This window comes from Ahaetulla prasina, chromosome 9 (assembly GCF_028640845.1).
Source record: "Ahaetulla prasina isolate Xishuangbanna chromosome 9, ASM2864084v1, whole genome shotgun sequence".
Lineage (NCBI taxonomy): Eukaryota > Metazoa > Chordata > Lepidosauria > Squamata > Colubridae > Ahaetulla > Ahaetulla prasina.
In genome coordinates this window covers 8,468,666-8,488,705 of record NC_080547.1, presented here as the reverse complement: position 1 = coordinate 8,488,705, position 20,040 = coordinate 8,468,666, and the positions used below count along the sequence as shown (strand labels likewise).

At 45.7% G+C, this 20,040-nt stretch overlaps 1 protein-coding gene across 1 annotated transcript in view; it reads left to right on the top strand.

Moving 5' to 3' along the window:
• DSCAML1 (DS cell adhesion molecule like 1) overlaps positions 1-20,040 on the top strand; it is a 121,685-nt gene that overhangs the window by 55,759 nt on the left and 45,886 nt on the right. The window contains exons 4-9 of the mRNA XM_058194225.1: positions 8,821-8,967; positions 12,015-12,293; positions 12,940-13,215; positions 13,805-14,101; positions 15,023-15,295; positions 19,583-19,861. Coding sequence (XP_058050208.1) covers positions 8,821-8,967; positions 12,015-12,293; positions 12,940-13,215; positions 13,805-14,101; positions 15,023-15,295; positions 19,583-19,861 — 1,551 coding nt within the window. The remainder of the gene's footprint in view (positions 1-8,820; positions 8,968-12,014; positions 12,294-12,939; positions 13,216-13,804; positions 14,102-15,022; positions 15,296-19,582; positions 19,862-20,040) is intronic.

The window sequence follows — 20,040 nt, the reverse complement described above, 5'->3', positions numbered from 1 at the left end:
CCTTTTTTTACATAAGCAAGGAATATGAGAAAAATGGGAGCAGGCTGTGTCCAGAATCCTACAGCAGATTTGGGAAACCATCCATCCCATCTATGCGTGAGGGGCATCCTTTGCCGCCACCCCCATCCCCATCATCTGGTTAGGTTCTAGGGACAGGTGTTCTTATGAAAAACGTGCTTGGATGGCTTTTTCAGGCATTCTGGTCAGGAAGCCCAGGGTTGTTGGTTTCTGGATGTCCCTTTAAAAGGCCTTTGGCATATCTTGCCAGCCAGGGCATTCTCCTCTGCAGAGATAAGGTCTTGAGAATGAAATTTCTCCCTCTTCCCTCTGCTTTTAGAAGGCTGCGTTTGGATGATTCTGACATTCTAAAAAATCTGGTCCAAACATCATTCTAATAAGAAAGTGTCTATTTGCTTTCAAATAAGAGGAGGAAGGAGAATTAGGTATGTTCACAATTCTGAGTTATTTATAAAAATAGTAAAGGTGGGAATAAAAAATTCTATTCTATTCTATTCTATTCTATTCTATTCTATTCTATTCTATTCTATTCTATTCTATTCTATTCTATTGTAATAAATAAACACTTTGCCTCTCATGTTTCATGTTCAGCATTTGTATGTCAGGATAGGTATGATTACATTGGAAAGTTTGGGATGAAAATGCAGTTTTTGTGGGAAGAAAGGAGGAGCTAACTGAATCCCTTCTGGAGCGTATTTCCACAAAGCTTTATGCTGATAGAAGTCATAGTTAAAGACACTTGTACGTCTTTCTGGCTAATTGGCCCACAAAAGCCAAAATGAACTTTTATGCTTTTGTCCATCACGTATGTATCTCTCTAGTTTGGGGTTTTGCAGGAAAAAGATGTTTACCTTATAATCTATTCTATAGAGAGGTCATCGATGTGACACACAGTACACAGGTGGCTCTAACAAACATGTCACCTGCAGTGGCTTTTCTGAAATGGACCTGTTCAGGTTTGAGATAGAAAGAAAGATGGACCTGCCTTGTTTTCTTTTTATGTTGATAATCTTTCTGGAACAAGAAAATTCAGAAACTGTGTGAGAGTTGGAAAATGCAGAAAAATTTCCACCAAACTCCATTACTTATGATTGGGAATATTTTCCATCGCAAGTAGGTTATTGGCCTGATGGCTAAGGAGGATAAGGTACAATAATATTTTGATATTGAAATAAACACAATGATGGATTCTTTTATTTTTGTTGTTCGTGAATTGTGACCCTCTTTAGTTTTAAAAGTGTGCTTACTTTGCATTCAGAATGAGAGGTTGTTCTGTTAAGCTGGCACTTTTTACATTTCCTGCAGTGGAAATGGTGGCTCTTGTTTGTCCATGTTGCCTTTCCTGTGGCTGGAGCTGGGCCTGAAGTTTTTCTGCATTTGTGCATTGATTGACCTTTGCATTTCTGCAGTGTGGTCTCCCCTTATATTGTCCACTGGAAACCAACTTTTTGGATTTTTGATCGACCCAAATATAAGAGGTACAAATTAATAGTTTAGCAGCACTGGAAATGGTGCTTCATTTCCTTTGGAGAACCTGAAGCATCTGTTTGACCATTGAGATAGTGACTTCCTGAAAGCTCTCCAGGGGAGAGATGCTTCCCCTCAGAAAGCAGTGAGACTTTCCTGCATTCATGCTGGAAGATCCTGACAACTCTCCCTGGGACTTCTCTCAGCCTATGAGCCTCTCAGATTCTTCCTAAGGAGGGGTGCCATTCAAGCAAACCCTCCTCCCCTTCCGTTCCACTGGTGGCCGTGGTTTCCAGGACCAGGAGAAGTTAGAAGTCAGTAGCAAAGGGCATTTCAGAGTTTGCATTCAGGCTTCCTGGGGTGAAGTAGTGAACTGAGCTTCTTGAGGCTTCCCACAAATTCTGCTGGGAAGTTAACCCTGGCAAAGAGCAGAGATTTACATAGTAAGCAGCAAAAATCGTTAGCAGTGCTGCTAGTGTCCTGCTTAATTAAGACATACAGCCTTCGTGTGCGGCAGGAAAGGGGGGAGACAGTCTCTATTTATGGTCTGTGCAGAGGCATCTGTCAGGGAGAAAACACAGAGCTTGTTAGTGTGCGGAAGATGCCGCTTGCCCTGGATTTCAGCAAGCCCCAATTGCAGTCATTTTCCCTCCAGCTGTAATGGCAGAGGCGAAGAAAGTAGATGGAAAAATAGCAAATATTATTTTTAACCTGTTTTATACTCGAGATTGCTTCATTCTTCAGGACACAACAATTCTGGAATATCTTTAAGAGATTCCTTTTCCTAGGCCTTATACTTTATAACTACAAGGAGTTCCTCCTCATTTTATGTCTGAGAAAATGTGTTCCTTGACTGTGTGGCTTATTTTTAAATCTACAGATGGTTTTGGCTTCTTCTGCCCTCAGCTTTTACTGCAGCTTTCCACCTCAGTAAACTGCTTTCTAATTTAGCCAGAGGCTTAGAGCAACTGTGCTGTCATATTTGGTTGTCCATTCTCATCTCCTTTGCATGTTCTCATTCCTTCTTTGATAATGAGCAGCTACAGTGCACATCTGTGCTAGCTTGCTCACTTTGTAATTCTTGTCCTGTCTGTAGAAATAATGGTGGAAGTTCAGGGCCAACTTGCCATGTGGTGAATGCTTTCGATGGAACCATGAATAGGGGCATTTGGGATGGGAATATATCTGAAAGAGGGCCACAGGGATCAGGGACATTGGAACCATAGATGGAGAGGAACTGGTGAATGTGATCTGAGCATCACGAACTGTAATTTTGAGAACTCCTGGAGCACCAAAGATTGGAGAAGAGCTAACATTGTTCCAGTATTTTTTTAAAAGTGGGAAACTATTTTCCCTACTTTTAAAAGTGGGAAACTGTTGCTTGACACTAATACCCAGAAGAGATAATCAAGCAGTGGGACTAGAAGCACTTGGGAAGGAACATGGCAATTTCTAGAAACCAGCATGAGTTTCTTAAAAATTGATTGTGCCAAAGTAATATTGCTGCTTTTTTTTTAATTCATAGACAAAGGGAATGCAATGGATGCAGTGCACATAGATTTCAATAAAACATTAAAAAAAAGTAAAGTTGACGGTAGATTCCATCTCCATGAAATGGAACAGTGCAGGATGGATGATCCCACTACCTGATGGATTTGCTCTTAGCTGTCCAGGTCCTTAATGGATCTATGTCTATGTGAATATCCCAGATGTTGTGAGATACCTCAGGGTCCAGAGCTCGTCAGCACAGACAAAGGGCTAGAAAGGTTTACTGGAGACACGAAGATGGGGGTGGGGGGTGGGGGGGGTAGGAGGATTGCTAACATCTCAACATTGGGGTCAAAAGGATCTTGGTAGATTTGAATATTGGGTCTTTTCCAGTAGTTCTGTTTTCCTCAACAGTAGTGCTTGTGAGAAGGAAGTGGGAATCCTGGTAGACTACAAATTAAACCTGAGCAGCAGCTGCCAAAAGAGCCAATGTGGTCTTGGATTGCATCATCAGAGGTATAATGTTGAGATTATGGGAAATGACAGTTCCACTCTGTAGCTCTGGTCAAACCACACCCATTGCCAGTTTTGGTTACTCCAATACAAGAAGGTGGCTGAAGACCTGGAAAGAATGCAGAGAAAAGGAACTAAAATATTGAGGATTATGGAGCCAAATCCCATGAAGAACTCTTAAAGGAACTGATGCTTCTTCCTGTGGAATCAGAACTGATTTTCCTCACAGAAGAAAAGGTTGAGAGGAGACATGATAGCAGTCTTCCAACACTTGGACACTTGTCACAGGAAAGAGGGTGTAGATCAGGCCTGCACAAACACGTGGCCTGCCAAACAGCCTTGTATGAGCCATCAGTTTTGATTAATAAAGAATAAATCTGCTGTCACCCTGTTCCTGCTGAGCACCTCTAAGTCTCGCCAGCTCCAGCACAGTTGCCAAACAGCTGATCAATAGACCAGGTATTATTTGTGGCTCCGACAATTTTTAATTTATCGATATTGCCCTTTCTGTTCTATGAGTTGTGCAGGACTGGTGTAGATTCTTCCTCTGCAGTGACAAAATCTAATGGGTGGCAGCTTTACAGAGATTCAGACTTGAAAGAAGGAGAAACTGTAGTAAAGGAGAGTTAGTTCTCTCTCTCTCTCTCTCATACACAAACACACCTGTACCTGTTCCCTTAAACATTTTCTAACCTAGGCAAAATATTTGTGCAAGTGCAGTCTTCCTGAATGCTCATTTTTTTGGAGGCAGAGAATTTCAGGGGGAGATGGAGACATTATCTTTTTCCAGGTTCCATCTCAGGGGCCTTTGTGCTGCATTGCAAAATCCAGATATTGGGAGAGTTCAAAGAGCTTCTTAGGGATGGAGCAGAAGTGGAGTTGCCCAAGGTTGATGAAACTGAAGTGACAAGCCAAGAAGTCTTGCTTAATAATCTGGGTATAATGAGGGTGGGGAGGGAGAGAGGGAGACCACTATGCCCAGTCCACTCTGTTCCCTGTTTCATGCTTTCAGATGCAAACTTCTGCACATTTTGATCAGATTTTTTTTTTTGTTCATCAGCATGAAATTTGATTAATTCTACATTTTAGTGGAAAAAAGAATCTAACTGGAAGAAGAAATATGGGAGACTGTGGTATCTGGGAAATGGCAGACTCAGCCATGCGTGGATCTGTATTTCCCTTTTGCCTCTTAGCCAGCAATCGGTGGAGGGAGGTGGGAGCCCTCTGCCTTAGCAGTGGAAACATCTCTCTCCCCCAAAACTGAGTTTCTTTCCAAACTGCAGGTGTAGAACCCAAACTCTACTGGTCAGAATTTGAATCCTGCCACAGGAACTTTGCTTTTCTTCTGGGCAGCCTTCTAACCTGCATCTCCCCTGCTAAATTGCTTTCTGGGAAATGGTTCCTTGGTGCTAGACTTGCACCCCTTGTAAAAAAAGGTTTAATTTTTTGTCATGGGGCAAACTTGGTGCCTTTCCTAAAAAGAGCAGAGAGTGATGGAAGAGCAGCAGTGATATCCACTTCTCCGATAATGAGGTAAAATTGTTGAGGTTGGTTGCAAGGAGGCAGAATTCATAAGAGATTCTGTTTCACTCTCCACCATCTAATAGACCTTCCCATACCTATTCAAGAACTTCCAGGGGGGGTGAAAATTTTTGTAAAAACTTTTTCAAAAAAAAAGAAGAACTTCCTGCTCCCCCCACCTCCCCCCACCCTACCCCTTAGCACCCATCCTGAGCAAAATTGTGGCCACTGCATGGTAGTTGTGGAGGGTACCCAGAGAAGGTCTCAGCACAGCAGCTCCAGCTCAGCCAAGGTGTTGGCATGTCGTGCTCTGCTACTAGATGACATAAACAATCATTTACATGCTGGCCTATTTTATCTCGAGTCTGGGTGATTCACAGTCAAATGAGAGATATAGACCAGGTTCCCTACAGCTGGATCGGCCTGTCTCATAGAGGGTCACTTTCCTACAGATTCCATTCTCCTGTTACCATCAATTATTTTAGCCTTTTATTAATTTGTTAATCTGTTTGGATTTGGTATCGACCAAAAGGTACCAATTTCATACATTCCGGAAAAAAAACTTCCTTTTTGTTTCTCTGGCATCTTTCACTTATCTTTCACGTTTCTTTGGAGCCTCCTTAATGCCATGCTACCCCAACAAGCCATGGAAAAATGGTCATTTTCCTTCCTTGCCCCACTGAAAAGGGCAGCAGCCTCTATTTCAGGGACTTCAGACAGGATGGGACTATCAGGGAAGGCTACCTGGATTGGCTGTGAGTGCCTAGGACCCTGGATGTCTCCTAGAAAGTTTGAGATTGAGGGTCAGAGTTGCCAAGAGGATGGGAATCGCTTGGGCTGAAAAGTGGTGTCTGTTTGCATCCCTTCTGTGAATGAGGAGTTAGCTAGCTTTTTTGCAATGTATTCGAATGTGGCGACTCAGACAACCACCGATCTGTTATGCCACAGGGGTAGGCTTCTCTCTGTTGGGTGCATGAAATGTTATTCTAGTTACAGATAAAATACAGTATTGCAGAGGGAAGAAAGGAGGAAGCCGTGAGAAGTGATGACATAAAATGTAAATAACAGAGCTTATGAATTAAATGTGTGCAAAAATAATTGCAGCATAAAAGCTGCATTTTACCGAAATCTGGTCTTGCCTGTTCTGATCTCTGGTATGAGTTGTTTGTTGGTGGGCCAGATAGGATGCCCTCCAATGAGCCCACCCCCTGTTAACTCCTCCCCCTCCCCCTTCCCTCTCTCCCCTCCCCCTCCCCTTTCTCCCTCCTTCCCAGGAAATCCATTTAAATGCAATTCCATTCTTCAGCCCTCTCCTTCATGCATGTCTAATGAATGTCAGAGAAAATGCTATTACAATGCAGCCAAGTAGGATCCAATCTTGTAGAGTGTCTACAAGTCATTTGGCGAAAACCCTGGGAGCGCTCCCAGTTTTATTACGATGTAATTAGAAATAAAATCTCATTGCCATAGTTGAATGAGGGATGGGTGTTAATCCTTTAACCGGGAAAGATAGAGCTGTACTTAGAGAAGAGATTAAGGGCAGGAGTCTGCCAGCTTAGGCAGACCTGGTGGTTGAGGAACAGTGAAACCCCCAGGCCTGATGGGGAAAAGGTTTTTATGAATGGGAACCTCCTTTCTTCATATTTGTCATTCAGGAGTTGGTGGTGATTGGACTGAACGGGTAAAACTCTCACTGTGGCTTGGTTCAGTTGAAATAGTCCAGCCAGTTGAAACCAGCTCTTGACTTGGTGAGCTGTTAACCAGGCCATCAGCCATGAAAGCATGGCAAGAGGCACTTGGGTGGGGTTTTGAAAATGGCTCTCATCAAGAGTGTCATTTCTTAAGCCTATATGAAACTCTCCAAACTTGATTGTAGAAAATATGACTTCAGTAACAGAGTTATTAACGCCTGGAATGCGCTACCCACCGACCCGTACGCTCACACAGAGAAGGTCTTCTCAGGGTGCCGTCCGCCAAACAATGTTGGCTGGCGGCCCCCAGGGGTAGGGCCTTCTCTGTTGGAGCTCCTACGCTTTGGAACGAACTTCCCCCTGGTTTACGCCAAGTGCCTGATCTTCGGACTTTTCGCCGTGAGCTGAAAACGCATTTATTTATCCAAGCGGGACTGGATTAAAAGTTTTACTTAATTTTAACTGGGGTTAGTTATTAATTTTTAGGTAATGGGGTTTTAACATTTTAATTGTAATTTTAAATTTTGGCCTATTTAAATAAGTTTTTTAATTAATGTTTTTACCTTGTATGATATTTGTATTTTATTGGGCTGTAAACCGCCCTGAGTCCTTCGGGAGATAGGGCGGTATAAAAATTTGATTTAAAAAATAAATAAATAAATAAATAAATACCTGACACCGTGGTCTCTTCCCAAAATTCCCAAATCTTTAACCAAAGACTGTCTACTATTGACCTCACCCCATTCCTAAGAGATCTGTAAGGGGCGTGCATAAGAGCACCAGCGTGCCTACCGTTCCTGTCCTAATGTTCCCTTTGATTGTATCCAATTCGTATAGTTATTACATGCTTATACTTACATATACTGTTGTGACAAATAAATAAATAAATAAAAATAAATAAAGTAGGTGGCCCAGGACCCTCCTTCCCCACCCTCTCCAGAGGAAAAGATTCGCCCAGGACAATGTGCCTGAGGGCCCCCCTGGACTGGCAGCTGAATTCAGCCAGCGGTTCTCTTTTCAGCCTGTTGGCTTAAAGGGACTTCTGGCTGTTGATATTCCTTTCTTTTGGGGAGGCTCTTCTCCCACCCCATGTTTCCCAGAGTAGGGAATCCTTTAGCATGCTTTTTGTTAGTGCAGCCTCCTTCCCTCAAGGCCTTTTCCTTCCTTGCAGAATATAAGAGCTGATGCTTCTGAAAAGCTACTCCATCAATTAAATGTGCATACAAATTGGACGGGAGAGCAGCCATTTGCAAAGCAGTGGTTGCCTGTTGCCATAGCAACTGCCTCCCCCCCACCCCCAAATTCTGAGGCTGACAGGCTCCAGGCTGTTGGTTCGCAGGCAGCTGGGAGAATCTGGATTCTTTGTCCCCCTCCCCCTCCCCCCACCCTCCCCCCATTCCAGACTGATGACTTTGAACTTCAACCCATGGCTTTTACCAAGGATGATGGGTGTGTGGTCCTCCAGAATAAAGGACCTTGCCAAGGTGCTTCTCTCCAATGCTGGGGATGCCCTGGGGAAGAAGCTGGTGTCGAGCAATGCTGGTGGCTGGGCATCGGCTGGGCAACTGGAGCCCATCCCTGCAGGCTACAGAGCAACTTACCCCCTCCCTCTAATGCCAATTACATTTCATTGCGTTCCTTGGCAGGGCTTCCCCGCCAAGGTCTCTTGGTGGATGGCCCCTTGCAGTCTCGATGTTACTGCCAACACTGTGGTATGAATAAGTGAAGCACACCTTATTGCTGGCATTTTACCGCTAACGTGTGTCTGTACTTTGTACTTGCATAGGCGTACATAGCGTGTGGATGAGATTGCAGACAAGTATAAGTTGCCCTGTCTTTCTGACAGGGGCTTAACCAGAATGTTTGTTTTAGTCCCAAAGCTTTTCTTAAGATGTCTCAATATCTAAGGAGTGTTCAATTGGGGGCTTAACCAGACTCCTTCCAGCCTGCCGAAAGGAGAACTAGATGTCCCCTTGCAGGCTGGGCCTTGATTAGAGGTTAGACCCTGCAAAGTGTCTCCTTCTGCTGTGTTGCTGCTGATTCCCTTCTGCACAGATTCTTTTAGTCTTCCAGGACCTAAACATGCTGACCTTGCTCTCTTTTCTCTGCTTTTCTCTTCCAGAAAATAGGTTTTTCATTACTTTCTATGGTGGGTTGTACATATCAGACGTCCAGAAGGAAGATGCCCTGTCCACCTATAGATGCATTACAAAGCACAAGTATAGTGGGGAGACGCGGCAGAGCAACGGTGCCCGCTTGTCTGTCTCAGGTAGGTCTTGCTGGGTCATTTGCCAGGGAGTTTTGGCTTGCTTCGATGGTTGGCATGTAGGCTCCCAGAAGGGAGAAGCAGAGGCTACTGAAGGAATACCAGCCCATGATTGTCTCGAACTCTTTCCTGAATTGAGTGGGGGTGGGGGCAGGCAAGGATGTGGGGAGTGTTCATGGCTTCTGTGGAGTCCTGCCAGTGGGAGGGAATCTTCTAGAACAGAAAGGCCCTCCCACAGCAGCAACATGTTTTTTCTGAAGAACTACCCATGTGGAAAGCAGCCTGAGAGCCTGCAGTTCTTGGTGGCTGAGGAGCTGCCAACAATGGATTCCTTCACTGAAGAGGGGGTTGCATCAGCTGATCTCTAGGATCTCTTCCAATCTTTACATTTTGTGATTCTGGTTTAGTTTCAAAGCCACCAAGCAGTGCTCAAACAGTCCTTAGATTTGTAGGAAATGCAGGAAAACACTGTGGATTTGAACCAGTGGAGCAGACGGCCAGGTATCCTGCTAGTTTGTAGCTAAGATCATTTTCTAATCTTTATCTGTGTCTCTGAGACTTCTGGTTAATTCTACCCAGAGAAACAAGGTAGGAGGTCTAAGTGCTGGTCAGGGGAGCCTGAAAATTGGCCTGGTTTCTATATTGAGTTGGGGTTAGCACCCAAAATGGAAAGGAGACCTACTTTGGGGCAACTAAGGAAAATTTTTCCCACCAACCAGGTTGGAACAAAAATCCTTCAGGGGTTCTTGAGTTTTAAGAAACAGGGCTTTCTTCGTCCGTTGAGCCTGTCTGTCTACATAACCTTCAGCTGCTGCGAAAGTTTGGGGCAGCGGAAGAAAAACTGCTCCTGGCTGATGAGCCTGAGCCTTCTCCCCTCTTGCTTCTCAGCAGTGTTTCGCTTCATGGATGTGGGGGGGTCCTACCAGGGGTGGTATTGACTTATCTTAGCTACTGGTTCGCATGCCACCTCTGCGCATGTGCAGGACCTTCTGCGCATGTGCAGAGCATAAAAAAAGCTTGTGATGCCGTCTGGATGGGTGGGCGGAGCCTCCAGTAGCTGCAGCTACCATGTTGCCCAAATCGGGTAGAACCGGCAGAATCCCACCTCTGGGTCCCACCACTGAGGGGAGAGCCTGGAGCAGGTTCTTAGCCAAGCAGCTCCAGTCTTCCTACTCTGCCCGGTGAGGGGAAGAGGCTTTTTCTCATCCTGACTAGGCCTAAAAAGAAGCATTCAGTAAATCCCTGCAGAGAGCAGATCTGTGAAAATGCTGGGCTCTTGAAAGATCTGTCCTCCTGATTCCTTTGCCCCCATGCAGAGTTACATTGTTCTCTTCTCTTCACATATCTTGAATAACAAACTTCTCATCTCCCACTTGCCGAGGCTGCCGAAGGCCCAACTCAAAAGTTTGGTCGCCTGTTTTTGTTTTGGGACAATGCTGATGTGATCTGGTATTGGGGGATATAGCTGGGGCATCCTTTGTTGTGGTCAGATCATTCTCTACGGGCATCATTCCATCAACACTGTCAAACTATTACTGAATCTGCACTACTATTAATCGTCTCATAGTTCCCATCACCAATCTCTTTCCACTTATGACTGTATGACTATAACTTGTTGCTGGCAATCCTTATGATTTATATTGATATATTGACCATCAATTGTGTTGTAAATGTTGTACCTTGATGAACGTGTCTTTTCTTTTATGTACACTGAGAGCATATGCACCAAGACAAATTCCTTGTGTGTCCAATCACACTTGGCCAATAAAAATTCTATTCTATTCTATTCTATCAGAATTATTTGCAGACACTCCCTGACATAGGGAGGAAGGAACCGTTTCATTGGTCCATCTCTAGAACTTGGTAGGTCCAGTGGAAATCTGGGTTTGTTCTTGAGACTCTGATGGTTTAACTAATACACCTTAGTCTGTCCCTAGAGTGGCAATGACTTTGAATAGGATCATACCTCTGCTTCTGGATTCTGAAACTCTTGTTTTCAGAGGTGCTCCAGAGGTGACTGGCAGAAAACAAAAAATAAATCTATGCAGGAGTGAAATCCAGCAGGTTCTGACAGATGCTGGAGAACTGATAGCGGAAATTTTGAGCAGTTCAGAGAACTGGCAAATACCACCTCTGGCTGGCCCCAGAGTGGGGTGAGAATGGAGATTTTGCAATATCCTTCCCCCAGGAATGGGGAAGGAGTGAAGATTTTGCGGTACCCTTCCCCTGGAGTGGGGTGGGAATGGAGATTTTGCAGTATCCTTCCCCTGCCATGCCCACCAAGCCATGGCCACCAAGCCATGCCCACAGACCCAGTAATAAAAAAATTTGGATCTCACCACTGTCTTGGCTAGTACATTGAATGATCCCATCTGGGAAAAAGGAGTCATTTCAAAATGAGTTGGGGGGAGGGGCAAATAAATTTAACATTTTTTTTTAAATTAAAAATTGGTTTAGGATTTTAAATATGTTGCCTTGTTGACCTTTATGCTCACTGTTGCATATTGTACTGCCTTTTTATAATTATTGTCTTGGGTTTTTTTAATCCCATGCTACTCAGCTGGAGGTGAATTGTGTGATTTGGGTGCCCACACAAATAGTTTATTTAAAGGAAAGGGAAAAAAATTGATGCGCCATCATAGAGACATGACGTAGAGGGGGCTCTGCGTCCTGTTTTTTTTACTGTTTTGTGCAACTTGGGAAAGCTGCCCTCACATTTCTTTGAGATAGCGGAAGCAGCATCACCCCTATTGATATCACCCTCATCCCGAAAAGTTCCTAAATATTTGTCCAAATGGCCAGCGAGAAGTCTCAGAAGTCAGAAGACTCAGAAGACTACTTCTGAGTTCTGCTGGGTGAGAGCTTTAAATGGATGCCCATCCCTGGCAGAGACCATGGAGCCAATTCGGGAGGAGAGATAAATCCTTAAAAGGGTTTGAGAGTACCTTTCATTGTCATGCATTGCATTCATAGAATTTGGGACTGGGGTTAGGGTTAACAACTGGGGTGAGATTGCCTCACCTGAATTCCATTTGTTTCTCTGTTCTCAGACCCAGCAGAATCCATCCCAACCATTCTAGACAACTTCCAGGACCAGGAAGCAAAGGTGGGGCAACTAGTGGAATTGCCATGCATTGCCTCTGGATATCCGAATCCTGCCATCCGATGGGTAAAGGATGGAAGGCCCCTGCCTGCTGACAGTCGATGGACCAAGCGTATCACAGGCCTGATGATCAGTGATTTACGTGTGGAAGACAGTGGGACCTACATCTGTGAAATCACAAACACTTTTGGGTCTGCTGAGGTCACTGGGACCCTGGAAGTAATTGGTGAGTGGGTGAAGACTTAATTCCCAGGTGCTGTGTACAAAAACTCTTTTAGTAGGAGGGAAGGGGGAGAGCATGGATGTACTCCAAGATCTTCCATATTTTTACAGAGGGTGTACACCTGGGGGACCTGGCTGCTTGGGAGACTAGTAACCTTGCCATATTTATGAATGAAATGTAACTTATTCAGGATGCAAAACCAAAATTATTCTGAAGAGCTCCAGAATGGTCTCCTGTGTGATTCTCCAATCAAAGAACAAATGCATTTCCACTAAAGTCAGATAACTTATTTAAATAACATTGCCCACTGGAGCAAAACCCCCTCAGCTTCACAGATACAGTTGGGATATCGGCTGTCTGTAACTAACTAGGAAAAAAAGATCTTGGGGTCAGAGTGGACAATCTAAGGAATATGGTGCCTTCATGTAAGGCAGCTGAGAAAAATGAAGGGAAACTTTCAGACCTGACCTGACTCATCAAGAGGCATTCCCACAGAAATTGTTACGGATCAGGATGATCATCTTCACCTCTGTGTTACATCCCTGCAGACAAGCCATGGATGATGGGATTGGGAAGAGAGGTTGGGTTACTGGTGGCCATGTGGGTATCCTCCTCTCTTGAAATTGCTTGTGCTCTTTGTCTTTTACAGAGCCACTGCGGGTCACCCTCACACCAAAGAAGCTAAAGACTGGTATCGGAAGCACTGTTATCCTCTCTTGTGCACTTTCTGGCTCACCGGAATATTCCATCCGTTGGTTCCGCAATACAGAGCTGGTGGTTCCAGATGACTTCGTCTCCATCCGGGGAATCCACAATGAGACGCTGCTCATCACAGCTGCCCAGAAGAGCCACTCAGGGGCCTACCAGTGTTTTGCTACCAGAAAGGTCCAGACAGCTCAGGACTTTGCTGTAATTGTCTTGGAGGGTGAGCATCCAACCCTGAAGAGGGGCTTCTAGGCTCCCGATGTGGTCCTGGGCTGTTCCCAAAGATGGAGAGATCCTGGAAGGGATTTCCAGCAACTTGTACTTGTTTGAGAGGATCCCATAGCTGTTGTAGCCCAGATCCTCCCTCTCCTCCACATCTTGATCCATGGGATTTGTTTCCAACAACAAGTGGAAGGAGAGGGGGAGAGGGAGGGAGGGAGGGAGGGAGGGAGGGGAACTAGCTCTCATTTACTACAGAGAAGAAATTATTGGACTGGAAGGTGTTGAACAGAGCCACCATTAAGCCAGCAAGGCTAATGTAGTTTCACAAAGAATAGTATTCCTACAAAAATCACTTTTGGCTCAGAGAGAGTATGAATTGCCAGGACAGGAGGATAATTATTCTGTAAGATGCTGAGAGGCCTACAAAGTTATGCCTTACTCTTTCCAGGTTTTTGGGAATGTTTTGAGATTTAGGGCTTGAAATTTGGTGTTTCAACGTTTTTTAGCCCTCCTATCATTAAAAAGATGTGCTTGGATGGAAAGAGCAATTGTGTTGATCTACATCTCTGCTGTGGTCTCTCTCCTAGATGGGACCCCCCGGATTGTCTCCTCCTTCAGTGAGAAGGTGGTAAACCCTGGTGAGCAGTTCTCCCTGATGTGTGCAGCCAAGGGAGCCCCTCCCCCCACCATCACCTGGTCCTTGGACGATGAACCTATCCAGAGAGATGGCAGCCACCGCACCAACCAGTACACCATGTCCGATGGCACCACTGTCAGTCACATGAATGTGACGGGCCCACACATCAGAGATGGAGGCGTCTACCGATGTACTGCGCGGAACTCGGTGGGCAGTGTCGAATACCAAGCGCGAATAAACGTAAGAGGTGCCTGTCTACTTTTCAATATCAGCCTAGGCTCTTCTTGTTTTTGTTTCTGGTTGGTTGTGCTGTTTGTTCTGCCTTGTTCCCTTACCTTTGTGTGTAGTTTCACCATAGGATGCCTTTTGGCAGAGCAGAGGGTGCTGGGGGAGACTGCAGATCTCAGATGTCCAAGCAAAGTGTGGGTAGAATGTTCCCCCCCCCCCAGGACCTGGGTGGGAGTGCAGAAAAGGCAGGGTGGGTTGGAGCTGAATTCCCTTCCAATGACATGGCAGAGTGCCATTCTGCACCCTAGCCCTTGGCCAAACTGGTAATATTAAGCTCTTCCCTAGGTTCCTGCAGCGCAGTTCAGTGTTCCGTGCATTTCTTTTGGACATCTGCTATGCCTCCTCCGTGCTCCTTTGTGGGGTGCCTGGAAGCCTGTGGAATGGGAGAGGTCGGCCTTTTGCTCTCACTCAGCAGAAGGGCAACAAGCACTCAGTCTCTGGCTACCATTCATAAAATGGCCCTCTAGCAAGATGGAGTTGTTGCTTGCCGTTGCTTGGAGTCCCAAAGGTGCTTTTTCCAAAGGCAACTGGACTTTGTTTTTTCCTTTAGAAAGACATTTTGCTCCTCATCGGAGAAGCTTCTTCAGTTCTGACAGAATTGAAGAAGCTTATTGGATGAGAAGTGAAACGTCTTCAAGCAAAGCAAAGAAAGTTCAGATGCCTTCTGAAAAAGCACCTTTGAGGCAACCATGACTTGGGTGACTGAGAATCTCCATAGACATGTCCCTTGGAGTCTTTGAAATCCCTTGAAGGAAGCCAGCTTGACAGAAATATTGCTGGGCATGGGTGGGGGCCCTCTCCCCCATTCCTCCTTCTTGGGAGCGAAGTCACCCTTTCCTTGAATTGCCCTAGCCTGCCCTTTTCTCCTCCCCTGCTTCAGGCCCTCCCAGCATCCGCGCCATGAAGAACATCACAGCTGTGGCAGGCCGGGACACCTTCATCAACTGCAGGGTTATTGGCTACCCATATTACTCAATCAAGTGGTATAAGGACTCATTACTCCTGCCGGACAACCACCGACAAGTGGTCTTTGAAAATGGCACTCTCAAGCTAATGGATGTCCAGAAGGGGATGGACGAAGGAGAATACCTTTGCAGCGTCCTCATTCAGCCGCAGCTATCTATCAGCCAGAGTGTCCATGTCACTGTGAAAGGTGGGTGGCCATAAGTAGGAATCCTCCCTGGCACTCTCACACCTCTTCTTCCACCCCAGGCCTGCTATCTGTCAAGGCTATCCCTCTGAGAGGCTCCATAGCTGGCCAGCAGATGGACCTGGACTGGCACAGGGCCCCCATAATGCTGTCCGTGGCCATGCCTGGGAGAGGATCAGCCTTGCACTAGGGGGTGTAGGCAGGAGTTCCGAAAGATGGCACACTGGTTTGCTTGTGAGCTAGGCAAGGACTTCCCTTGGTAAATAGCCAGCCAAGGAAGGGGATAGAGAGCCAGATGTGTAGTGTGTTTGTTTCTTGGAAGAGGGGAATGGTTCTTGAGCAGGTAAGGGCAGAGGCAGCCATTAGCAGGAATGGCTTGGCGGGGCCCCTGTGTTCCAAGGGGGCTTCCAGCAGCTTGCATTTGTTTGAGAGAATCACACAGCTGTTGCAGCCCAGATCCCCCCTCCCCGCTGTCTCCCGATCCATGGGATGTCTTTCCAACAACAAGCATTGGAGTCAAGTGGGCAAGTGTGCCGTGTAAACATGCACTTTGAAACAGCCGACCTTTGCTCAGAGCTCCTTTGGGGGTGGCTTTCTCTGCCTGCATCTCTGTAAAGGATCGTTCTCTCGTCCTGCCAAGTGCACAGAACATTGTAAGCGTTCTCCAATTCATCCATTATTCAGCTCAGTTTGGGGAGCCATCAGCCCTAATGAATTAAAAGAGGGGCGGGCCTGCCTAGCCTTTCCATTCCAGGGCTTGCTCAGCTTGAGCTCACGGCTGGACTGGCCCTTGCCAGACTGCATTCTGGGGGCAAGGACTTTGGAGGATGGGGTCAGGGATGGTTTTGAATTGCATGAGGGCTTGCAAATGGGAGGCAGTTGCTGCAGCTCCGGAGAAGATGTAGCAGCTGTTCAGGCTTCCCCCGGGGTTGAGTGTCTCCTGGCCTTCTCCTTTCCAAAGGGCTCCTGCTGGCTCCCAGCAGATTTGCATGGACATTAGGGGAACAAGGTTGGCTCAGGCTTCAGGTTGGTTGGTTCTTTGTATTTGCCAGATTTTGTGAAACTTTCTTAGCAAAGGGAATCTGCTTGGATGCTGCAGGGAGCCCTGAACTCTCTGGTAATCTTTGGGCAACTGGGCTGTCAATAAATGGGGCAAAGGTTAAGCTGCCCTGCGGGCTCTTCCTTCCCCAAAGGGCAGAACAGCGGGAGGTCCTAGTTTGGAAGCTGCAAATTTTTCTTTGTGCCTTCCTACAGCTAAGGAAATGGAAGGCCAGCCGTGCCCCACCTCAGGGAGATGAGAGGCTGAGGCTCAGCTTCACTGCTTTTCTGTGGGGATGGCTGGACTCAGTAGTCCTTGAGTGGCCTCCACCGTGATTCTGTTCTGGAGAGCATTTAGTCTTACTTTGGTAATCATTTGGTTTAGTTAATTTAATTCGACATTTTTGTTAGTTTGTTATTTGTGTTCTTTTGTTTATTTTTCTTATAAACCATTAAGGAACAGGAAAAGCTCAGATGTGTTTGAGGGACAGGAGTTGCTGAGAGGTAGCACCTTGGTTCTTGGCAGAGGTGCCCTCCAGGAAGGGGGCAACATGACGAAGCATATGTCATGGTGCAAATTCCACCTCTTTGAACTTTTGTGTGAAGCTGCATTGCAAATGCTAAAGAATGGATCTAGCATTGTGGCATCGCAATACATTTAAACATTTTGACATCTCTATGGTTAGGAAGGCTGCTTCCGCCGAAAAATCCAATTGTTCAAAGCATGCCTTCCCCCTGGCTAGGTGGAAGATCTACCTTTCAGAAACCCAGGAGAGACGAGGTTGGCCAGGTATCCATGAGGAGAAGGAGATTCAAAGCTGAAGGGCAACAATAAAAAATGCCCATTTCCTAGGTCTCATCAGATAACCTTCACAGTAAATGGGATCTGGACAAGTTAACCTATTTTTTTTTTTATTGAAAAAGTTTTAACAAACAAAAACATTTTCTCCCCTTTTTCCCCCCCTCCCCCCCACAAACCCCCCCCCCCGGCTTCCCCGGTCAATCACAAGGTATTGTTATACATAAACCAAACATAGAATAAAATTTTCCCTTCTAATCCAATTAACCTCATCCAAGTCTTTTCATTTCCTAACCCCCCATTACATAAAATAATACATCCTAGTTATTCAAAGGCAATCTGATATCTCTTAATCTGATATCTGTTTTGTAAATAATCAATCCATTTTTTCCATTCAATTAAATATCTTTCCTGCGTATTGTCTTTCAAAAAGGCTGATATTTTAGCCATGTCAGCCAAGTTAGTAACTTTCAATATCCATTCTTCTATTGTAGGTAACTCTTTTTTCTTCCAATATTGTCCAATCAACAGCCTTGCTGCTGTTATTAAGTTCAAAATCAATTTAATCTCAGTCACTGTATAATCCGTTATAATTCCCAAAAGGAAAAATTGCGGCAGGAACTTTATCTTCTTCTTCAGGACATTTTGAATAATCCACCAAATTCTTATCCAAAAGGCCTTAATTTTCTTGCAAGTCCACCAAATATGAAAATATGTAGCGTCATCACAGTCACATCTCCAATGTGACAAGTTAACCTATTTGATTTGATTGGACAGACAGATAAGTAAGATGCTCCCAAAGATAATCCATCTCAGAGCCAAAAAGCGCCTTAAAAGTGACAATTAGTGCTTCAAATCCCACTTAGAAGTCAATCAGCATCTAAGGCACCTCTGGAAGCAGTCTAATATAACTGGAAACACCATCTCTGCTCAGACTGCTCATTTTGTTGCAGCTACACTCTGGAAGATGTTCAAAGACAGCTCTGTGCCAAGCACGACACAATCCAGGAGGCAGCTAGAGTGACTGAGGGTCCTGATCCCAGAGGAGGCACAATTGGTGCACAGGATACAGCTGTGCAAGAGTCCTTCTCATCACAGCTGCCCCTGCTCCTCCAGCAGGAGCTGAGTCTGGAAAGGCCCCCTGCTTGTGAAGGGCCTCCAAGCAGGAGATAAGACCCCTTTTGGAGCCCAAACTACTCTTATATCTTGGAGGAAGCCGGTCTAGCTCTGTTCTTCACCATCCAGAAACCGGACATGCAGCATTATTACGCTTATGATGGTCAGCTTCATTCAAAATCTTTTAAATGAATGAATGAACCTCTTTTGTTCACAAGCTCATAAAGCCCTGGGTTTCCTATGTTTTGTGGATGCTGTGGCAAATTATATGGGACATGTCAAACTTGTGGGGCAGTTTGGGGAGAGTAGTTAGATTTTTGTGTGTGTTCTGACTGTCACGTTTCTGCCTTAGGACTTGCCGCTAATTGATATGAATTTCTCATCTCAAAATAGTAGGAAACTACTTCCAGCGGTGATGATCAAAGGGATTTGTAAGGCTGCCATAGGCCTTGAAATGGGTTGAGCTTTCATCCGATTGATCCTGAATCTTCCACCAGGGTCTCTCTAGCCCTTTGTCCACCCTTTCATCACCATGGGCTCCTTGGGAAGAGCAAGGGACCTCGGCAGGGAAAGGGCTGTGGGGAACAATTGCATCAGTTGTTAGATTAGAGAGACGGAACAGTTTTGGTGCAAGATATTTTCTGAAAATTCCAGAAAACAATTTGGATCTAAGAGGTTATCGGATCTCCCTAGCCACAATCAGGACTGCGGAAGACCAGCAAAGTAGCTCAGGTTAATAAGATTTATGAGGAAAATGGTTTTAGACAAGAATTCTAATAAGTAACCATGTTTTCAAATGTGACAACTCATAGTTATTGGATTCTAGCTTTCTTGTGATTGTGCTATAATGCATGATTATTTCTAATCAATGTGGGAATTTTCCTTTCTAGTGGTTACCCATCCCTGCAATAAAAGGTGTTCCTGTAAGTCCTGTGTATTCTAACAGACAGGCAGGGATTTCTCCACAGCAGAGAATTATCTGCTACCCATCCATCTTCAGGTTGTATTCTTGCTCTTTTGCAAATCTGCTATTCAGCAAGCTTGAGTGCGCAAAGTCTTCCCATAAGGGCTTGCAACTGTCTTGCAAAATAGGTAAGACTTACCATGAAGGGAGAGCTGTGGCCCCTGGATGTGTGGCTTGATTCCTTGATTCCTCAGAGCTACTTCCAAGCTCCCAGGCACTGTGCAGAATCTCTCCCCATGGTCTGAGCAGGCCTCCCCTCCAGCCATGGGCTCATTCTCTGTAGGGGGCTGCACTAGGTGACCCATCTCTTCTCCCCACTTCTTTCTCACTCTCTGGGGCTCTGTGGTGTCCAACACATTCCTCTTTTTGACAGTTCCTCCTCTGATCCAGCCCTTTGAGTTCCCTCCGGCTTCCATTGGGCAGCTTCTGTACATTCCGTGCGTGGTCTCTTCTGGGGATATGCCAATCCGCATCACTTGGAGGAAGGACGGGCAGGTGATTGTCTCAGGCTCTGGCATCACCATTGAGAGCAAGGAGTTCATGAGCTCCTTGCAGATCTCCAGTGTCTCCCTGAAGCACAACGGCAACTACACCTGCATTGCCAGCAATGCCGCTGCCACCATTAGCCGAGAGCGGCAGTTGATCGTGCGAGGTAAGGAGCTGACTGGGCTTGGGTGGGAAAAAGCTCCTGATGGTTCCCAAGGTAATCCTGGTTGGCTTGCTGACCAGGAAGGGCTGTGCTCCTTCCCAGATAATGATCTCGATAGTTGAGGCTGCTGGGCCAAGCTTGGTGCCGACTGCCATACATTACCAGGAAGCCATGGAAGAAGT